This window comes from Aquila chrysaetos, chromosome 11 (genome assembly GCF_900496995.4).
Source record: "Aquila chrysaetos chrysaetos chromosome 11, bAquChr1.4, whole genome shotgun sequence".
NCBI classification, from domain to species: domain Eukaryota; kingdom Metazoa; phylum Chordata; class Aves; order Accipitriformes; family Accipitridae; genus Aquila; species Aquila chrysaetos.
This window is the reverse complement of record NC_044014.1, coordinates 428,936-449,702: the sequence shown is the minus strand read 5'-3', so window position 1 is coordinate 449,702 and position 20,767 is coordinate 428,936. Positions and strand designations below refer to the sequence as shown.

At 42.8% G+C, this 20,767-nt stretch overlaps 1 protein-coding gene across 3 annotated transcripts in view; it reads left to right on the top strand.

The window, feature by feature from the left end:
* Positions 1-20,767, top strand: part of INPP5A (inositol polyphosphate-5-phosphatase A) — a 262,748-nt gene that overhangs the window by 57,962 nt on the left and 184,019 nt on the right. For all 3 annotated transcript variants that reach the window (XM_030030829.1, XM_030030830.2, XM_041127108.1), the window contains exon 2: positions 6,929-6,970. In XM_030030829.1, coding sequence (XP_029886689.1) covers positions 6,929-6,970 — 42 coding nt within the window. The remainder of the gene's footprint in view (positions 1-6,928; positions 6,971-20,767) is intronic.

Genomic DNA, 20,767 nt, shown 5'->3' with positions numbered 1-20,767 from the left:
AGAAAACCAAATATAGCAAAGGCAGGGAAAAATAGCCTCTATTTCATATTTTTCTCTGAATGAAGTGTAGGTTGAAGGGAAGAGATTAAAAAGGCTCTAGGTACTGACTGGGACTGCATCCTTAGAATATATGACTTCAGTAGGGCCAGTGTCTTGCTGTGCAATGCCAAGAAACCTTTGAAGTCAGGGCTTCAGGGAATCCCTTAGCCCACATGGGGCTCTTAGGACTGTTTTAAGTTGGGCATTTAAAAATTTTCATTGGTTGTACCTTCTGTTCAATTTGGTGTGCAAAGTCCAACCAGCCAGTTCTCCTCTGCATCCATTTTGGAGCTCAGTGAGTTTTCACAAAGTGAGTCAAGAACTTTTTTCTTTTCACTTAAAAAATGAGCCTATTCTTCGCTAAAAATAAACTTCACAAAATAGAACCTGCTTTCTATAATTCATCTACTTTCTTCCATTTCCCTCTGAATGAAATTAAAAAGAAATTTTCCAGGCTGTTAATTTGGTTTCATTTAGTTCTCTTTCCTTTTTTTTCTTTTGAATGAAAGGTTTCTTACTCTGTCTAAATATATTTTCTCTTTTTCCTTTTTTGAAAAGACTTCTTCCCTGTCTGAATATATTTTTGCAACAGGCTTAGAGCTTTCTTTTGGCTGTTGGGTATAATTTTGTAGGAAATAGAAACACTGGGGACAAGAGAGACTACTTATATGTTCATTTTGAAAAGCCGCTTGTTTTCGGGATATTACCAACTCATGTGGTATCCATGTGTTTGCAAGCTTACTACTTTTTCTTACAAGCCTGACCGATACAGTAACCAGTGTGACATAAATAGACTTCAAATGGAAACTCGGCATGAAAAGAGACTGTTTTAGTGGGATCGGAATTCCAGGAAAAGGTCAAAACGGCTTTTAATTGAAGGGAGCAGCGTCATGCAGTACGTGTGTCCTGTTATTTTAACATGGATCCCCACGTGGTTCTGCAGCCTAGAAAGAAGTCGCACTTGTTTCGGGGGGTAGGGTTTCTATTTGTGACTCTGTTCAGAGTCAAAATGTGTGCTGTTAGTTGGAATGGCGGGATGAAACCAGAACTGTGCTCCCCAAGGCTCTGGAATATTTGCTGAGTTGAACTACAACAGCACAGCCCAAAGAACAGCAAACTTCCCAAGCTTTTGTGTGTGTTTGAGGAGGTAGCCTGTGTGCATCTGCTCAGCTCGTGAACATCGTGTTTAAAGCAGGCAAATACTTGTAACGAAGCCACACTGAACAGGCTCGGTGCTCTCCAAGCACAAGGACACGCACAGGGTAGAGCAGCCTGGGGCCCTGAGCCGCGAAGGCAAGGGAGGATGGCGTGAGAGGAAAAGCACTTGGCGCTCAGGAGAGAGATTTTTTCTGAAAGGATGCTCAAACCTTTTTCTTGCATTTCTTGCCTTTCCTGGTGTTACTCGAGCCCGTTGCTCTTTGGCAGATCCCCGAGGGCATGAGCTGAGGCGGCTGTGTGGGCAGGGGAGGAGGACCCCGAGCAAACATAGCTGATGCAGGACTGGAGGTGGGGGAAGCCAGAAACAAGGAGGCTGACAAAGCAGGGTTTGGATTGGTGAATGGGGAGAAGTCGGTTCATCGGTGAATGGGTATAAAAGGATTTAGCATTGAAGAGGACAAGGAAAGATTAATTTCAGTTACATTACAAAAAGAATGAGATAATTTAATGAAGGACAGAGTGTGGAGAGAAAGGTTGGGAAGAAGGCCAAAAACTCTGCAAGACATGAAATATAACGTGCCTATTTTTAGACAGAAAAATAAGAGGAAGATAAATTATCTTTCCACTTGATTGTTATCTCCAGTCCTTCAAAACTTAAAATTATTTCACTGATACAGAGGTGGCTGGGGAGGAGTTTGAGGCTGGGGTCTAGATTACAGAATTTTATCAGTGGTAAAAACGGAAAGAAAGGATGTGGTCGTGCCATAGGAGGGACCGTAGGAGGAGGGCATGGCGGTCGGGAGCATTGCAGGGTCTTTCTCGCGGCTGAGGGGAGTGGGAGCAGTCAGGTCCTGCGGAGCCAGCAAGGTGATGGTCAGCCCGGGCAGGAGCCCAAGCTGTGGGCGACCAGGGGGTGAGTCACAGCAACCGTGGGGGCTGACTGAAACCCCCGGCCCTGCACAGAGGAGTCCTTGCTGGCAGCCCCAGCGACCTCATTAGTACCTTAGCTCCTGAAATTACCTGCCAAGGGACTTGACTGGCATCTTCCAGTGCTGTTTCTCCTGCTTCGATTTGTGTTTCTGTCACCGCTTCTTCAAACCTTCCTGTGTTCTGTGGGATCCCAGAAGGAATTAATGTGCAGGCAAGAAGCCTTGTTCTGTGCCTGCTCATATTATTCCATTGGGCTTTTGTCACCTGCTGTCACCCATTTCAGAAAATCCCAGCTGTGAACTGTGATTATCAATCAGACTCTCACTTCTTACCTGTGATGGCGCAGTTAACAACCCTTTACAGAATTAACTTCTTTAAAACTGACCTCTCGGAGCTGGGCCTTCAGCTGCGGGCCCGTGTTCAGCACCTTGTCTCCCTGCTGCCCTCTCTGGGGCAGGAGGGCGGCCAGTGCTCCCAGTCCCGGTGGGGATGGGGCCTGACCCCACAGCCGGCCCGGCGCCCTCGGCATTACACATCCCTCTGACACCCCTTGCCCCCAGCGAGCTCTCCTGGCTCTGCAGCTTTGGTATTTTTGTTGTGCTGCTCGGGTGAGGGGAAAGGAAGGAGGAAATCGGGAAGGTCCTACAGCTTTTGGTGACTTGCTTCATCTCATCGTACCTGGCTTAGCTCTGGAGTTGTTTCTATAAATGCTTTCCCCCCTGAGACTTTGTTCCCTGTTGTTAATTAGTTTAAAGGGGGCGCAGATGAGCAACATTGTAAAACTAGGTGTACCTCTACTTTGTGACCTGAATTCGTTTTTCTGTTTGAACGCTGGCCTGTGCCAGCAAATTTAAAATACAGTGGGTGTCAGGAGAGGTTATATCGGCAGGGTGTGGAGCTGTGTTGAATTTTGTTCACAAGAAGTCAGGTGTGGGTTCTCCAGGCCGTTGGTGGGATGGTGTCCTTTCTTCCTGAGCTGAAGTTCTTGAGGCACCTGGTGACAGTGCACAGCAGCTCCATAGAGGACATCTGCCATTGGCTTCCAGGTAGTGACTGTTGGGGTTAAAAATAATAAGAAGAGAAAGCCTTTTTTAAAAACAAACAAATAAAAACCAAACTCCAAAGCACTGCTCCTCCACAAGAATCTATTTGCAGGCTGCTCCTGCTTTTTCACAAATACGTGAGTTAGTAGATACCGTAATAGCTAAACATGGCAACGGGAGTGCTATTAGCAACTTTTATTTTAATTGTCGCTCGTGGCTGACTCCTGCTTAGGTTCGAAGTGCTTTCCTGGTCTACCTTCAAAATGTAGCTGCTGTAGACTTTTTTTGCTGTAGGTTTGAGTCTTGAATTTTCTAGGGAGCGCTGAGTTATCTATGTATCTCCTCCAGTGGGAGGTGTGGATCGATACAGTGATGCTCTCCATTTATCATATCTGTCATCCAAGGATCTCAAAGGTGTAATGAAGATGACAAGTAAATAGCATTGCCCATCTCATCCCAGGCTGGGTAGAGGAGGCAGAAGCAGCGTGTCGTTGGCTTTCTGCCATGACTCATCTTGTGAGGCCACTGGACGCAGAAAGGTCCAGTGACCTGCAGTATGTCTCCAAGAGCCGTGGTGGCAGAGCTGCCACTAAGAGCTAGGGCCATCTGGTTTTGCACTCCTATAGCCTCTTCCTGCTGCTTCAACATGAGTCCATGTTAGATGGTATTTTGATGGTGTTGTATTGCTGTAAATTCTAGCTATGTGCCTTTGACACTTGCTACAAGCAATGTCCTGGGGCATCAGGAGGACTAGGAGCACAGGAAGCAAAATCCAGTAACTCCTCATCCCTTCTTGGGAGTGAAATCATTATTCTTCCTTGTAGCAGACATTGCCTTTTTGGGTGCCACAGTGGGGAGAGGGAGCTGGGAGTTGCAGAAGAGTCGGGTAATGGTAGAAGAATTGGGTAAGCCTTGGGTCACTGTGCACTGTGAGGACCCTGTACATGTTGCTCATCTGAGGGATTGCTGTCACTGCTCAGGATTTAGTTTGCCAAGTTTTTCAATATTTGATCTGATTTCTCAAAAACAATCTCACCTGGCAAATGGGAGGTGTGTGCGGAGCTGCTGGAGGGCCCTGGAGCTGTCTTGTCAACTTCCCTCTGGTGTACTGGGTTGTTTTCATGTTTAATGTTACAATGCTTTCATTTAGTCAGGTAGCAAATGGGGGAACTTCTACCATTTGCAGTAGTATTTAAAAACAAAAGTAAGGTTGTGCTTCATTTTCTCCCCTGCGATTCCTCAAGTATGAATAACTTGCTTTAGATATTCCTGATTGGTAGCAATTTTTTTTCTCCCTTAAAAAGCCGTAGCTAATTTAAATTAACGTGAATAGCTGTACCATCCTTATTTACAAATTTGCACTCTGGTTTAACTGAAAATCTCAAAACATGCTAAATAGTAATCTTATCGTTGTTCTTAACATAGAAAGACTGTGTCTGAAGGCTCTAAGGTAAGAGTCCTGCACTCTGGAGTGTGTTTGCTTTCAAATTCAGGTTTGCATTCTTTGGGATATTGTGTCACCCATCATTTAGCTCCTGTCTGTAAATACAGGCTGAAGTGAGGTTTGGTTTCTTTAGTGGGTTTACAAAAATGACTGACTTCTGTTAATTTTGGATTATTCTTAAAACTTAAGAGGTCCCCAGGACATCTTGCAACTGGCATAAATAAAATAAAGAGAAGCGAGGAGTGCGTGTGGGGTTTGTTTGTTTTTTAACATAAAATTGCCTATTACCTATTGAGTAAGGACACAGTTTCTGTTTTGAAAATAAATACACAGTGCTGTTGAAGTGTGCTTGTGGCCTAACACAGGACTTGCTTATCTAGTTTTCATAACTACCAGAAAATTTTAATCAGAAATTTCATAATCCCCAAGATCTTGCTTTCTTGATAGTTTGAATCTGGCCTTTTGGTTTAGATCATACACAAACCATATACAAAGCATGTGCCCAGTTCATATCTGTTTTGTAGAGTGATTTTAAAGAAAATAATCTTTAAATACTATGCTATCTTAATAACTTCAGGTTAGAAGTCAGCTTGAAATTACAGCAGCTCCTAGTTGGCTTGTTTTCTTGTTACTGCTTTAATAAAAGGAACAATCCTTCATTACTGTTACTCAGTGGGTTGTCTTATTAAGTTCAGAATGAGTAGAAAAAGAGTTAAGTTGCCACATAAGCAGTTAATGAGATGGCGTTTTCAGAGGGACTATTTTATAGCCTGCCTGGCTGCCTTCAGTTTTTATTTGTGTCTGCAGCTTCCTTATTCTGGTTTTCAGTTATGCTGTTCGGCTGAGGGGAAGGGCATGGGTGGGAGACATGGATGTTTTGTTCTGTGTGTTTATTAATTTAAGACGTCCCTGAGCTCAGGCCAAGATTCATCCCAGTTGGCTTCAGGCGCAGAACGAGGGGCTGCTGCTCAGGCGAGTCCAAGTGCTTGCTTGCACCCAGCCCCGTGCCCCCGCATCAGCGGCTCCCCTGCACCGAGGGCAATCATTTCCATAAGAAATACTGAGAAAGCTAATTGCTAGAAAAAGTAATTGTTCCTAAGGAGTGAGAACTTCACCTGCTTGACAATTAATGTCTGAACTGCAGAATTGTCAAGGAGTGATCAACATAAAGGGAGGTTGACGGATAGCAAAGGGCAGACATGGTGCTTTTGTCCCTCAGCTTTCAAAAACTTTCGTAGACTTGTAGAATTTATAGGCTTACAGAACTGGATGACTTTTATAGACTTGTAGACAGAAAAAAAAATAATCTGTTTTTTAACTACTTACAAATCTTTATAGCCACCTATGGGTAAATCTTCATACAATAAGCAGTCAATATAAATTAGTAAGTTCAAAGTTGTATCCAGCTATTTGAAAATAACACACTTGATGGGAAAACAGAGCAGAACAGAAATTTCATGCCTGTATATTTCCTTCTGGGCAGCTGGTGTCATAACTGTTACTAAAGGGAGGATGTTGAGGCATCTCTCTAATTTTCAGTTCAATACGTTCTGCTGCCTCCCACAGATACTGTACATTCCTGTTATTGCTGTGAGAGAAAAGTCTGATTTGGGTTTTTATTCCCCACTATGATGCAAAATTTATACAGAAGTCTTGCTGAAGATAAAAACAACCGTTTCTCTTGTAGCTGTACATTTGATGTGTGAAAACAGGTTATCTCCCTCCATTGTAATCATATCTGGGGTGGGCTATACTTCTGAAAAGGCAGAACTTCGTACTTACCATATTTTTGCAGCTTCAGTTTTCATAACTTCTGTAGCAATCTTGAAATGCTTCTCCCAGTTTGTCCTTGACAGGAGCTGTAATGCGCTCGAGCATCCTGCAAAAGCACGGTCGTCTCTCTGAGCCAATTCGTTAGAAGTAAATCCATGTAACTTGACGCTCAGATTGCAAAAGCTGGGTATCAGCAGTTCATGTAAAGTTTTTGATACCCAGCCAATGAAGGTGTACTTCTAAAAGCACACGTTTCAATATGTCAAGTCTGTTGATTTAATTGCTTGATCATCTTGTATGCGTATGAATGTTGTGAAGTCATATACGAAATGTACCTTCTTAGTGAAAATCTGAGAAGAGGGGACTCTTCTGGTCTGTGCATTGGCACTTGTGGAGGAACATCCTCACGTTTGTACTTTTTTCTTTAATTGTGGGGAAAACTCCCCATTTGAATGCACTGAGGAAAGCAATAAGTATCAGGATATTATTATAAAAATACATTACTTCTATTCTTAATTGATTTTTGTATTTTGTTTTTCAGCCAGAAAATTTACAGAAGAATTGGCTTCGGGAATTTTATCAGGTAAGGTAAAGCTTATTTTCTCATGGAGTTCTATGCACACTTGCTTATTGGCATAATTAATAATGTCCAAGATCTTTTGCTTTGTGAAGTCACTATTTTATAGTCAAAACCAGTCCTAAAAGGTATGTCTCTTTCTGGATTTCTAAGGAATGATTATAAAAATTTAGTGTATAAACACAATTTGTTCTCATTGAAAGTCCTCTGCCTAAAAAAAGGTTTGACATTTTATAAAAATTACTTTAGTTTGGCATGAAATGGTCTTTTAAGTCTCCTGAGTAAGAAATGTATTTGAGTGATTTAAAAAAAAAAAAAATCTGTTGTGAAGTCCAGTTTAATTTGTATTGAAATCTAACAATTTCTGATGTTGGTTTGCAATAGATCAGTCCTACTGTCTGCTCTTTCTTGAAAATTTTCTTGTTTAGGCAATGTGAAAATATTGAAATGGAACCCATATTATAAAATGTGTTGTAAACTTCAGGTGTGGGGTTTTTTTAAAGCATGAAAGCTACTCTTACACATTGTGTTGTTGTATAGAGACTTGTTTAACTTGTAGAGTTCATGCAGAAACATGTAAGCGAGCAGTAGGAAATCAGCACTGGTTGAACACAAAGGTGTCATACCTAGGAAATAGTGTAGAATGCCATTTCACTCTGACAGCTTGTGTCGTATCTGCCAGAATTGATAGATTGAGATTCATGAAATCATAGAATGGTTTGGGTTGGAAGGGACCTTAAAGATCATCTAGTTCCAGCCCCTCTGCCATGGGCAGGGACATCCTCAACTAGACCAGGTTGCTCAAAGCCCCATCCAACCTGGCCTTGAACACTTCCAGGGATGGGGCATCCACAACCTCTCTGGGCAACCTGTTCTAGTCTTTTACCACCCGCATTGTAAAAAATTTCTTCTTTATATCTAGTCTAAATCTACCCTCTTTTAGGTTAAAACCATTACCCCTTGTCCTATTGCAACAGGCCCTGCTAAAATGTCTGTCTCCACCTTTCTTATAAGCCCCCTTTAAGTACTGAAAGGCCACAAGATTCCTTTATTCAGTTTTACATCTCCTATAAAAAAATGGTTAAAGCAACAACATTCTGCTGTTCAAGTCTTAAAGTGAAACTATATACAGAAAAAAATATTAGCAGTATTTTATCTTTTGCTTTTTTGTAATTGAAAACATCCTGTAATTATTTATATGCTCAGGTTACTGGTGCAGCCTATGACCTTTATTGCAATTTTGTAACATACTGCAGTTTGCTTTTTCTGGCAAGTTTAATGGATTTGCAAAAATCTGAGATGCAATAACTAGTCTTAAATTCTTCACTATCTTCACAAAAGATTCATCTGTTTATTTTTCTTCTTCCATCTTGATTACTGCTATATGTACATGATGCTCAAACTGTGCAGGCTTTCTCAGCTAGTTCTGATTTAAACCCTCTTCACATCTTCAGGAAAGACTTCCTATGAAGAAAATAGAAATAGATAGAACTGTTTTTATTTTGTTGGTTTTTTGTTGGTTGGTGGGGGTTTTTTGTTTGTTTTGGTGGGTTTTTTGGTTTTGGTTTTGTTGTTGGTTTTTTTTTTTTTTAGATCACTGCATATATTTCAGCATCACATTATTTATGCATCTTTATCAAGGAGAATCCTTACATGTTCCCTTGTTTACTAAAGTGGAGTGAGCACTGTGGAAATGCTTCCAAATAGTTTGTGGAAAACAGGAAGAGGAGGGGAAAAGAATGAGCTGCTAGTACCTTAAAGCAGGGACCACTAACGTGTAACTGGACATGGTCTGTGTTTGGTCCAGTGAATATTGTGTACACAAAGTTCAAAATACGAAGAAAACGATATGTTAACATTCCCATGTGGCCAGTGAAGTGCAGGGTCCAGACCAGCAAAAGTGTAGCTAAAGTAGACCTGAACCCATCCCTCAGCTGCAGTGGTTTTGCTACATCCACCTTCCCTCTCCATGCTTCTGCCCTCCATATCTGCAATTGGAGAAGGCTGTATTTAAAAGAAAAAGAGAAAGAAGGGGGGGGGGGGAAGGTTACCAATTCTGCTCATTGCTGATAGCAGACAGGCAGTCCTCAGTGTGTTTTGAGGAACAGTGCTGTTTAGTAGCCTTGAACCCTTCTTCCTCTCTTCAGTGTGTGCAGCAGGATGACTGTTTACGCCGTGTTCACAAACACAGTAGGAAGTGGAATAAAACTTTATAAAAAGCTCTTTAAGGAAGAGACTAATACACTTGTACCAAAAGTAGCACAGCACCGTCCTGATACTAGGCTGCATAGCAACCCAGCAAATGTACAATTTCAGAATTTTTTTTTTTTCTTAAATTCTGCATGCTTTGTTGAAAACATCTGCAAATTGAACTTCATCAGAAGTACTGGAAAATAACTCTTAATATTTCTTCGTAAACTCGAAACCCAGATAAACCACAGACCACAATTTTTTCCATTCTTCTGAGGAATTCAATTTGCATATGTAGTTGTGTCAATACAGTTTGCGTAACTTCTGAGGATGAAGTCCTTTTGTAAGCAGTCAAAATAATCTCCACAAAAAAGGAAGCACGATTACCACTCTTAAGTTTAAAATGTTTCTAGAAATTAAACCCATAATGGAGACGTGTCTTTGAAGTGGTGTCAAAGAACGTATCAATGAAGGAGCCTTTTGGGGGCTTGTTGTTAAGTTCCAGTAAATTAAAATAAGAGATTTTAATTGCTGTGATGGGTAAAAATACAAGTCACTTAACCTATGTATTATCATTGATTTATATGCTGTATGCATTTTGGAGAATGTGGTAGCATATGGAGGACTAAAATAACATTCAAATGTCACGTACTAAAATTTTTAAACTTCTGCCATTGATCTACAAATATCCTACATTATTAACATGAAAAATATGGAAGATCTAATGCTGTTAAATTAAACAGTTTGTCCAACAAATACAAACAGGAAAAAAATACTTTAAATAAACTTTAAGCCATCATTAAAAACATCCCTTACAATGTAGTAGCCTATAAAGCAGCATGCTGCTTGATCACTTTTGTTGACAACACGGTTGACACAGCTGAGATGTCGTTTTGTCTGTTCTGTTTTCCTTGGATTCATCAGTCTCCAGTCTTGTAAAAGTGGAGCCTGCGTTTTGGGTGACCTCTGACTTGGTGGTTTAAAATTGATTTAACTATCAAACACTGGGTAGTTTTCTACCAGTTCACCATTACTTGCTGCTTTTCCCCCAAGGCAGAGTAAAACAAAATGAAGGAAGAGTTCAACTGAACTCAATTCCAGATATTTATAGGTATTGGCTTTTGGCGTGCTCCCTGGAGGAGGTGATGGTGGAGCCTTTCCCATGCATGTCATTGTCGTGGTTTAACCCCAGCCAGCAACTAAGCACCACGCAGCCGCTCACTCACTCCCCCCCCACCCAGTGGGATGGGGGAGAAAATCGGGAAAAAGAAGCAAAACCCACGGGTTGAGATAAGAACAGTTTAATAGAACAGAAAAGAAGAAACGGATAATGATAATGATAACACTAATAAAATGACAACAGCAATAATGAAAGGATTGGAATGTACAAATGATGCGCAGTGCAATTGCTCACCACCTGCCGACCGGCACCCAGCTAGTCCCCCCCAGCGGCGATTCCCCGCCCCCACTTCCCAGTTCCTATACTAGATGGGACGTCATATGGTATGGAATACCCTGTTGGCCAGTTTGGGTCAGGTGCCCTGGCTGTGTCCTGTGCCAACTTCTTGTGCCCCTCCAGCTTTCTCGCTGGCTGGGCATGAGAAGCTGAAAAATCCTTGACATTAGTCTAAACACTACTAGCAGCAACTGAAAACATCAGTGTTATCAACATTCTTCTCATACTGAACTCAAAACATAGCACCGTACCAGCTACTAGGAAGACAGTTAACTCTATCCCAGCTGAAACTAGGACAGTCATGAAGCACTGGAATAGACAGCGCCCTTGACGTGCTGCTGACAACAGGCTCCTAGGAGGAAAGAATGGCCTGGATCTCAAACTTGCTTGGTTTGCATCACTAAATTTATAGTGAAGCTTGTCCTCCTCGCTGCTCTGCTTTTTCCATTTGATCTGATGGGTGAATACTTGGCATTCATTTTGGGGCTTTGTAACACTTTTCCTTATGATATAAGCCATAGGTATTGTATTCTCATTACATGTAGATGAACAAGAAGGCTTAAAGCTAGCCAGCTTGTGCAAAAAAGTAGTAGTAGATAATGAAAGTCGGCGTTTCTGGTAGTGCTCTAGTAGTGAGATGCTTTAGGAACAAGAAAAGTCTTCTGAAAAATCCATCCACCTGTCTGTGAATGCTTAACAAACTGATCAAAGTACATCATCTAATTAAAACACAGTATCATCAAAAACATTCACCAAATGACTGAAAAATGCCATGTTCCTTCTCTTCTGTGGATTACAATGTTAACTTTAAAGTTGAGGTATTTCAAATTACCTATAAAGCAGAAAGAAGTATCAGATCTCCTCCCATGTTCTTCCTCTTCTCGCTGTGCTCCATCCCCCTCCCAGAGGTAGTGCATGAAGACTACGTGTGCTGGTGTGATGGCAGCTTAAAGGAGAGATTTAACCTCCCTGAGCCTTCTGCCTTTGGTTTGGTGTAGGTTAAGGTGGTGATTGTCTGAAGGTGTCGATTTTTCTGAGCATCTATTGTCAAGTAGTGATACTCTTCAGAAGGAGCACAGAGTATCTGAATTTGTGATGTGTGCGCTCTGGCTCCGGAATTCCTCAAATTTGTGTTTTCAGCTTTCCTCTGTGAAACCAGGAAAGTACCTGTCCTATAGGAAAGTGGAGAATTTTGTTTGTTTAATTCATCTCTAAAAGCTAAGCTGTCTTGAAATATGGCAATTTGAGAATTGGCCCAGCGGATTTTTTTTTCTTCTATAATTATAATCAAATTTTGCATCTTATTGCCTCTTGCCTTACCATCACTGAACTAATTTTTAAATTTGTAAGCATGAATAAGGCAGCCAGGAGTATCTCTCCTTGATCCGTAGTGTTTTGAAAGTTAGCTCCCTCCAGACAGCTGCTGGTCAGGGGGGGTTTCCATCCCGTGCCTGTTCCCAGCCCACCTCGGCTGTGGCTGTGCCTGTACCTGTACCTGTTCCACCTCTGTCCCTGCCGTCCCCTTCTGAACCCGCCTGCCCCGGGTGCAGGGTCTGGGGTCTGGGAAGGTGCGGGTGGGCAGACAGGGCCATCCTGCTGCGGCACAGCCCGGGGCTGGGGCTGGTGGGGCCACGGGAAGCTGAACCCAGACCTGGCACCTCCTTCGTGGCTTAATTTAGGGCAGTGAAGCCTTGAAAGTTCAAGGACCTCCTGTTTGCTGGAGAACCCTGCTCTTCTTGGTGAAGAACGGGCAAGTGGTGTTAACGAGGCTGACAAAGGCCACACGGTTTTCTGCAGCTCTGTCTTACCTCTGGAGTAGAGAAGGTAAAAACTGTGCTTTGCTTTTTACCTTGAGACAAGAAGGACCATTCAGTGAGCTGGCTGCCATCTGAGAAGTAAATTTTTACTTTTTAAGTTTGGAGTTGTAAGGGACAGCAAGCGGTTATGCGTACTTGCTGTCTAAAACATGCTTTGATTTGGGCTTGGGGGCTAGGTTAGAACTTCCAATAATAGATCAAATTATTTCTTCATTTCTTTGTTCATTGTTGCAGTCTTTTTTTCTTTGTGCAAGGAAGCCATTCAGTTTATGGAAATTATTAAATACCCATTAGTAGGTGTAGACGTTATAGAAATCTACTTTTTCCTGCGTGTGGTACTGCTGCCATAGGTGGATATATATCCACCTGTAATATGGATCTTTATACATAAAGTGGAGTACGATGAGTGTAAGCCCGTGCCCAGCAAAGCCACACAAACGTGCAAGGTGTCCCGTGGTGCAGTTAAAACACTGAAGCGGGACTGTCTCAGCTGGGCGAGGTACGCACTGGTGCTGGTGCTGCTGCTGCTGCTGCAGGGGGTGCAGTGGCCAGCCCTGGTGTGAGCTGCCCCCAGCGCCGCCGCGTTGGCCAAGGGTTTGCTTTGGTGACAGCAAGTGCCTAGATAGCGAGATGGCTCGCTCCTCTCCGCCTCTTGGGAAGGCAAGGGCAGGATGGCAGCACAGTGGGGTCTTGGGCACCTTTGCGGGATCTTCCACACTTTGCTTTCAGTGTGGAGTTTGTTGCTCTGATTGCTGTCCCAAAAAAGAGAAGATTGGTGTCTGTGTGCAGTCTGCAGACGGGTTGCACATAGTATTAAAATGTTATTAAAGCCTTTCCATAGGTGTATTTAAGCTCCATTTATTCCAAATGTGATGATTCTCCCTGAGCTTTACTCTCAAAGTCCCTTTGAGTCCCCCCACACACAGGTGTTGTCTGTGACTGCAAACCTAAAAATAGGTCAATTACTTTGCTTCAAATGTGGCTGAAAGAAAAAGGTGATTTAGAACAACTTTTAGTGTGTATAGATGGAACTGACATTAAAATAGGAAGCACAATTTTCTGAGGTGGACTACAATCACAGACTTTTAAACGTAATTGATGTCTGATTTGCAACAGTCAGGCTATTAGTGCGTATGTCAGTGAAACTAATTCCCTTAATACCATTAACCACCCTACCTGTATAATTACTAAGTGATTCACTGTTTTTCTTCCAGCATATTTGTCTTTTTTAGTAATATTCATAAAATCTTTGAGTCTTCTCTTTCTTTAAACAATTTGATCATAACCGTTAAGAATCTTGATAATCTCTGTGGTAGCATAGCTGGTTATTTTAAATGCTATGGATTTGCAGGCTGTGTTTTGTTTTGTTTTAGACCCTAGTAATAAGAAAATCACATTTTGCAGGTATGTAATGTATGAAGCTGACAACATTTGTTCACTTGAATGCTTTTGGCAGCCCCTGTTAACTGGCTGGTCAGAATAGGCTCTAGGCCACCAAAATTTTTGGAAGGTGTGGGGAATTATGCGTAAGTGATTTTACAAGAGACTTTTTTTTTCGTTAAAAAAAACAACAGTAAAATGCAGAACAGAAGCTATGGTTGGAAGATAAATGTCCCTGAAGACAGGGAATACTGTAATGGGATAAACTATCAATGATAAAAGATATCCAGCTTACTGGGCATCATGTTTAGGGAAGGAGGAGAACAAACAACAAGCAACTGTTTTGTTAAAAATCACCTCAATACCACGCAGAGGTGATTAAGAGGAGAAGACAGGTTGCCTGTCAGGAGTGTCTTTGCTGGGGAGGTTGTTTTCTTTTGTTTGTGCAGTAAGCGGTGGCCCGGTCAGAAGTGTCAGCTATTCACTTCTAGCTCTTGGGTGGCAACAGTTGTGACCTGGACTTGCATTGATCGTGTGGGTACAGAGTGAAAAGGTACAAGGTTGTCAGTGTGTTGTGGAACAGCTTAGCATGTCCCATGCTTTGGTTGGTTTGTTGAGCTGGAAAAATGTGTAAGCATGTTGTAAAGGCAAATGGGATCGTTAATGATGTTGCACAGTGGCTTGGAAGGATGTCCTGAGGCAGCTGTGCCAGCCTGGCTTTGCTAAGGCAATGCTGCATGACTGGTACGTACAGCAAAATCAGTCCGTGGCTAGGAAACTCATCCGTCTCCTGTGGTGTTGTTATGCCTGTCATCAGCCTGAGCACCGCAGAAGGAACCGGGCAGTTCAGTAACGTGCTCTCTTCTGCTTTGCACTCTGTGCGACTTCCAACAGCAAAATCTGTGCACTTGTTAGAAGTGGAAGCAGGCATTATGGGGGAAGGATGTTGCAAAATCCCAGGTTTTGCAGTTTGCTCTAGTTTCTAGTGTTCAAAGCAGAAAGTAGTATCTGCAGTTGAAAACAGTCCACTGGAATCAAGATAAAAGAAAGAAGTCTTGTAAGCAAGTATATCATACCATGCGCTTGATAATCAGAAATCGCAGCAAACAGGGAAAAACTGTCTTTATGGGGATGCAGAATTCAGCAAAGTCCTAATGCAGGTTATTATGCCCCATCTCTTAACTGTGAATAGTTACTGGTAACTTGGGTCTTAAATACTTTAATTTAGACTCCCATCCTCTTTTCAGTAAAAATTCTCTTACCCCAAAAACATACCTTGGAAACGAGGAGGGAAAGTGGCTGTTCAGAGGAGAGTGAAAACAGATTGTGAGAACAGTAGTTTGGAGCATTTTGTGTGTGATGGGGAAGAGTTTAGTGCTTAACAAGAAATTGGATGATTTGATGAACTAGATATTATGCAAATGCTGGAGTATTCACAGAATATGCAAATAGGATTATTGTCCTACTTGTGTAAAGTGCCCAGTACCCGGGCTCACAGCCTTAATGCTAGGTCACAGGAAAAAAAATGAGGAACAAGAAGTTTCAAGAGCATCCAAGGAGCTGTTTGCAAGGGAGGGCTGTAGGGGCACATAGAAATGACTTTTGTTGATTTATTTATTTACTTAGGGGTTTTTTTTTCCCTTTTCACCCCCCCTTTCCCCATCCCTTCTGCTTTCTTCATCTGCATTGAGCCTAGTGTTTGGGGTGGGAGGAGTTAAGGAGCTGGAACTATTGAAAATCTCTACTAATTTTAGTAACGATCTTCTTGTGTAGCATTCATGGCAGATGGTCATTTTAGATGAAAATATGGAGGCAGAGGGATTTTTTTTCCCCTAATGCAATTTTCCATGTTGCTTGATGTGTTTGAGAGTATTTAGAGCCTTTATTTGTAGTAATACAGAAGTTAAAAGTTCACCTAAAAACTAAAGGTCATCTTGGCATTGCTGCATGGGAACTTTGTCTATTAGCTGTTTTAAAGAAGAAAAGGGGGGGGGGAGAAACCACCCACCAACCCAAACCCCAGCCACTCAGTAAAGTTGGTGTTTAATTGTTTTAGTGGACTTAATCCTGTTTGTTTAACTAGAAATAGAAAGGGTGATTAACCGAAATGTTCTGTTACAGACCTGCAACCAGCAACCCTTGCTAGTTTAGATCTTGGGCCTTTTTCAGATGGGTGCTTTTGCCCCAGGTAAGGTTGTTTGGGTTTTTTGTTTGTTTGAATCTGTAGCCTGAAAACAGAGTAGAAACGCCTGCCTGCGCCACACGATGTACACGTGCACGGGCGGTAGCCCACTTCCCAAAGCTGAAGCCTCGCTGCAGATGGTTTGGTGAGCGATCCCCGGCAGGAAGGCTGGACTGCGTCTGGGCCACCTGGGGGGACGCTGGGTGCCAGGCGGCCAGCAGCCAGCCCAGCCCTGACATCATGGAAACTTGCAGCATCCTGCGCCTGCCGCAAGCAGAAAACGGGTCTCTGGTGCTTGCCGCCTGCCTCTGCTTGCTCCTTACAGCAACAAGCTGTGACTTGGCATGCCATCTCCAGCACCCGGCAATGAGAATGATAGGTGTTCCCCCGTCCCCACAGAGGAGAGCCCTTCTCTTGTGGTGGTGGGCAAGCGGCTCGCCCGCTGGAGCAGGGAGGTGGTGAAGAGCGGTGTGCTCCCCGGGGTCCACTGCCTGCTGCCCACGCTGCCGCTGTCGAGGTGCCGTAGGTGCCGCGTCCTCGGGGAACAGAGGCATGGCGGGTGGCTGTTCAGGGAAGATTATTCAGGGCTTTCCTAGTTTGCAGCGTACACTCCAAGTTAATCCCTCTGCCTTACTAGTTTATATGTTGGTTCCTTTTTCTATAGTGTGCATTAATGCATGAACATAACCTGTATTTGGAAATACATTTTTCCCTTACTCTCAACCCTTCTTACTGTTTTCTATCACATAAGCTTTGTTAAAAAAAAAAAAAAAAAAATCTACCTGCTCTAAGCTGAAAATTTTCCATGTGTGTGCCTCATCAGAGTTTTGGAGGGAACCTCCAGAAAACAGTGCTTCCTCCTTCTGTAAATGAGACTTAAAAATACTCATTTTTGATTTTGAAAAAATAAGTGTACGTCCATGCCGGTAGTAACAGTTTCTTTACAAAGCTGTGCTACCCGCAGGCTTTAGAGTAGGGACGTGATGGTTCTGGTTTTGGCACATTTGAAGGGCTGTGTTTCACCCAGCCGTCATCGGCGTCCGAGGTGGAGAGGCAGGCATGGGCAGACCCGGGAGCTCCCCCCGGGAGCTGCCAGCCAAGCTGGGGAGGGAGGAGCACCAGGGTGGGATGCAAACCCCAAACAGTGATGGGGACTGTAAACAAGGGCTAGGGTGCCAGGCAACTGGAGCGTGGGTATCTCAGAGCTGGGGGGAGCCCTGACCTGTGGCAACGGCGGAGCCCTGCTGTGGGTGCAGGTCTGGGAGTGCCTCGGGGCTGTCTGCCCTGCCCTGAGCTGCAGGGTGAGGAGCTGTCTGTGGACATCCCTCCTCAAGCTACTGAAGTGACAGAGTGATAGGGGAGGGTATAAAGCTGCTTAGCCAGCTCATGATGGTGTGTTCCTACATTCCTTTGTAAGGGTTTAAGAAAAAACCCTTAAGGAATTACTTCAGAATGATGATGCAGTGTCATTAACAGTAAAGATCTCAAAATGCCAGTTGTGGAGTTACCTCTGCTGTGCATACCTGATAAGTAATTGCAAGTCAGTCTCTTCCTGTCCTTAGTTTACTGCATACCATTAAATTACATTAAAATTTAAGTAGCAATTGCTGGATAATCACACTGTGCTATGGTAATGCACCAGAGGTGATGTCAGCTGTGGATACTCAAATGTGCGTTGAGGTTGTACAGCAGTAACCCCTTCACACAGGCTTTCTTTAAACAATGACTTTATGCCCCCAAAACACAGCTCTGACTTGCAGGCGCAGGGGGGAGTGCTTCTCCCCTCTGTAGGTCAGATGCCAGGGGTTGCTTTGCTTTATGAAATGAAGACCGTTAGTAATGGTTCCCTTGGAAAGCACCCGGCCCGTCCTGCCCAGCGCTGTCCTGCCTGGGGGCGAGGGCAGACTCGTGCTGGCCATGGCAACGTAAATCCCCTTCCCCCTCTGCTTGCTCTCTCCCTGCAGTCCTCTGCCTTGTGTGCTTCACTGATCTCCACTCAACAAGCAAGGCAGAAGGTTAGCTGCCCAACCTCTGCTACAAAGTCTTTGGAGAACTTGGATCAAGCCTATCAGGTTGCTCATGTAGACAGACTGTGGATAACATAACTTAATTTTTCTTGATGGGGGGACTGAATTCAAGTTCCATAGGCAACCTTATTTTCAGCATTTCTAAATTGTAGAAGAACACTTTCAGGTTTTAACAATGTTCCTGTCATGGCTAAGGTGTAATGTCAGATGTTTCACGTCAATAGAAGAAGACCCTGTTTCAGTGACAGGGAATTTCAGAATGATTTAACCAAAAAACCCACTATGGCTATCATCAAAGTCTCTTGAATCATGTAACAAGAGCTAGAAGTTGGATTTGTCAGTTAATATCAAATACAGAAATATAAGGAGCAGGCTCGTCTGGACTACTGCCTGGGTATGCACTTGTAAAAAAAAAATTTTTTTTTTTTTTTTTTTTCTTCTTCAGGCTTACAGAAATTGCAAATACTTGGAATGCTTTAGGACCACAAATGCTAAATTGACTTGTACATATGTCACAGTTCACAAGGAAACTAAAGCTCATATTTTGATATTTTGACTGTTTTGTTTTTTAAAGAAGTAGTCCTGGACATGGGACATCAAGGCTCAAGTTTCTGCCTTGCTTGGATCAAGGTCTTAAAATGATGCCCTCACTCCTGCGCACGCATTACTCTCTCTGAGACTCGTCTTGCCATTTGCAGAGCTGGCTGGCTGTGCGGTGCAGGGCTGCATGTCCTTTCCCAGCTGCTGTTGCAGCTCCAGCAGACTTTCACCCACACTGCCCTGCGGCACGCTGGGCTTGGGGCACCCCAATCGCAAGGGTGCTCTCCTCCACCCTGTCCCCTTACCTGTCCCCTCTCCAAATAGACAAAGACCTATAGGAATGGAAAGAAGTTAACGTTATATTTTTCACTAGTTTTATATTTGTACTTAACGATGTTGGAGCTCAATTACCTGTATCCCCAAAACCAACTTCTAATTGTGGCTTCCTTTACACTATTCTTGTATATCCAGAAATTGAGAATAATGCCCAACTTTGTAAAAACATTGTGCTACTGTAGATGCAAATTCAGTGTTTATGTGATCTTGTATATGATCTTTAACCTCTGGTAACTGAGTTTTCAGCTCTGAAGTATTCATTACTCATTATTATGTACAGTTTGTTCTTTCATAACAGTAGAAAACTAGTAAAAGGTAATGAAGCAGAGCCAATTTGCTCTTAGTTGGAGGGTATTTATTATATGAGAGGATGTAACTAATATTCAGGTACGTTTTTGTGGTTTAACCTGCAAGGAATGCCAGGAAGGCCTCTTACTGCTATTAAGCCAGTGCTGTTTTCCCCATTAAAAAATGGCTTATAATTATTTTTTATTTTTTAATATCCGCTGTGATTCCAAGCTCTCAAGGATTTGATTGCATACAAAAAACCTGTGTCCTGCATCTTGGTTCAGAGTCTGGAAATGTTTTCTGTTGCTGCTGCTGTAGCACCGTAAAGTTGTTCTCCAGTGTTTTCTCAAGGCAGGACTCCACATTCAATGCTCCCGGTTACTCATTGTTCAAAAATGTGAGATAGCTCATGCCTAGATCTTACTTGAAACCATTTATTTTACTTTTGTCGTATCAGTTTATGAGTTTTATTAGCTGTGTAAGAAGAGATCTTAATGAAGCAAACTGTTGTAGCAGTTAAGATGAATAATGCAATGTGCCAGCACATTCTTGCTGTGTTCGCAATAAGCAGTTACTGGATGTGTTGCTTTGAAACAGTAAGAGTTGGATATGTTTGCTTTACAAGACTAAATAGTTACAACTGTTTTCTAATTATGGTAATTTCATAGAGCTGTCCAAGTAGATAAGATCAGGACTTGGAAGGCAAAACTGATTTGGAGCAATAAAGCAAATGGAGAGTTGGGACTGCATGTTGTTTAGGGACCACAAATAAGCTCTGTTATGAAGTTCGATTTCACAGGCTGTGTTTGGTTAATATTTATCTCCACGACAGTGAAGAAAATGAACCAACCAGTTAAACTTCATAAAGATGCTTGACTATTAGTTCATTGCTAATGGATTCTGTGATTGCAGGCTGCTGTCAAGTAGCCCCTTAGGCAGCACCTTAGGAAGAAAGGAGCATCTCTACGGGGACACTTGTTTCCATTCCACCGTGTCTTCCTCATGCCGTGACTACATGGGCAGACCCTCCCCTGCACCATGGGCAGGACAGCGTGCACCGCAGCCCGTGCTGCATGCCCCTGTCAGTTGGAGCACCCAGGGAACCCACTTGGGTACCCGTCCCACCCCCCGCCGTTCAGTAGAGTTGAACGCCTTTAAACATAGAGAAGTTAGTCTTGGACTTTGGTTTCCACATCTTAGTGCAGCCCTTAAGTTCCTGTTTGACAGTTCTTGCTGAAAATTAAAGTAGACACTGAGACTTTTTGGAAATTGAAACCTCTCTCCTGAATGTTGGTAGTTGTAGTCAAAAAAACAGTTTTTGTATGTTCAGAACCACTTTAGATATGTGTCCTGTTCAGTGCCGTGTTTGGTGTTGGACAAGATACTTAAGAAAAGCTTGCTCAGCAAAGCTTTCTCTTAATTGTTTGTAAATCTATAAAATTAACTACTGTTAATGTAAGCTTTCATAGTTATATCAAATATATATCAAAGGAAAAGTATGTGCATGTCCCAGTTGGGTGTAATTTCTTGGGTTCCAGGTATTATTTTTTTTTTTAGCCTTCCGTTTTGTAGTCTGCTTATTTTTTA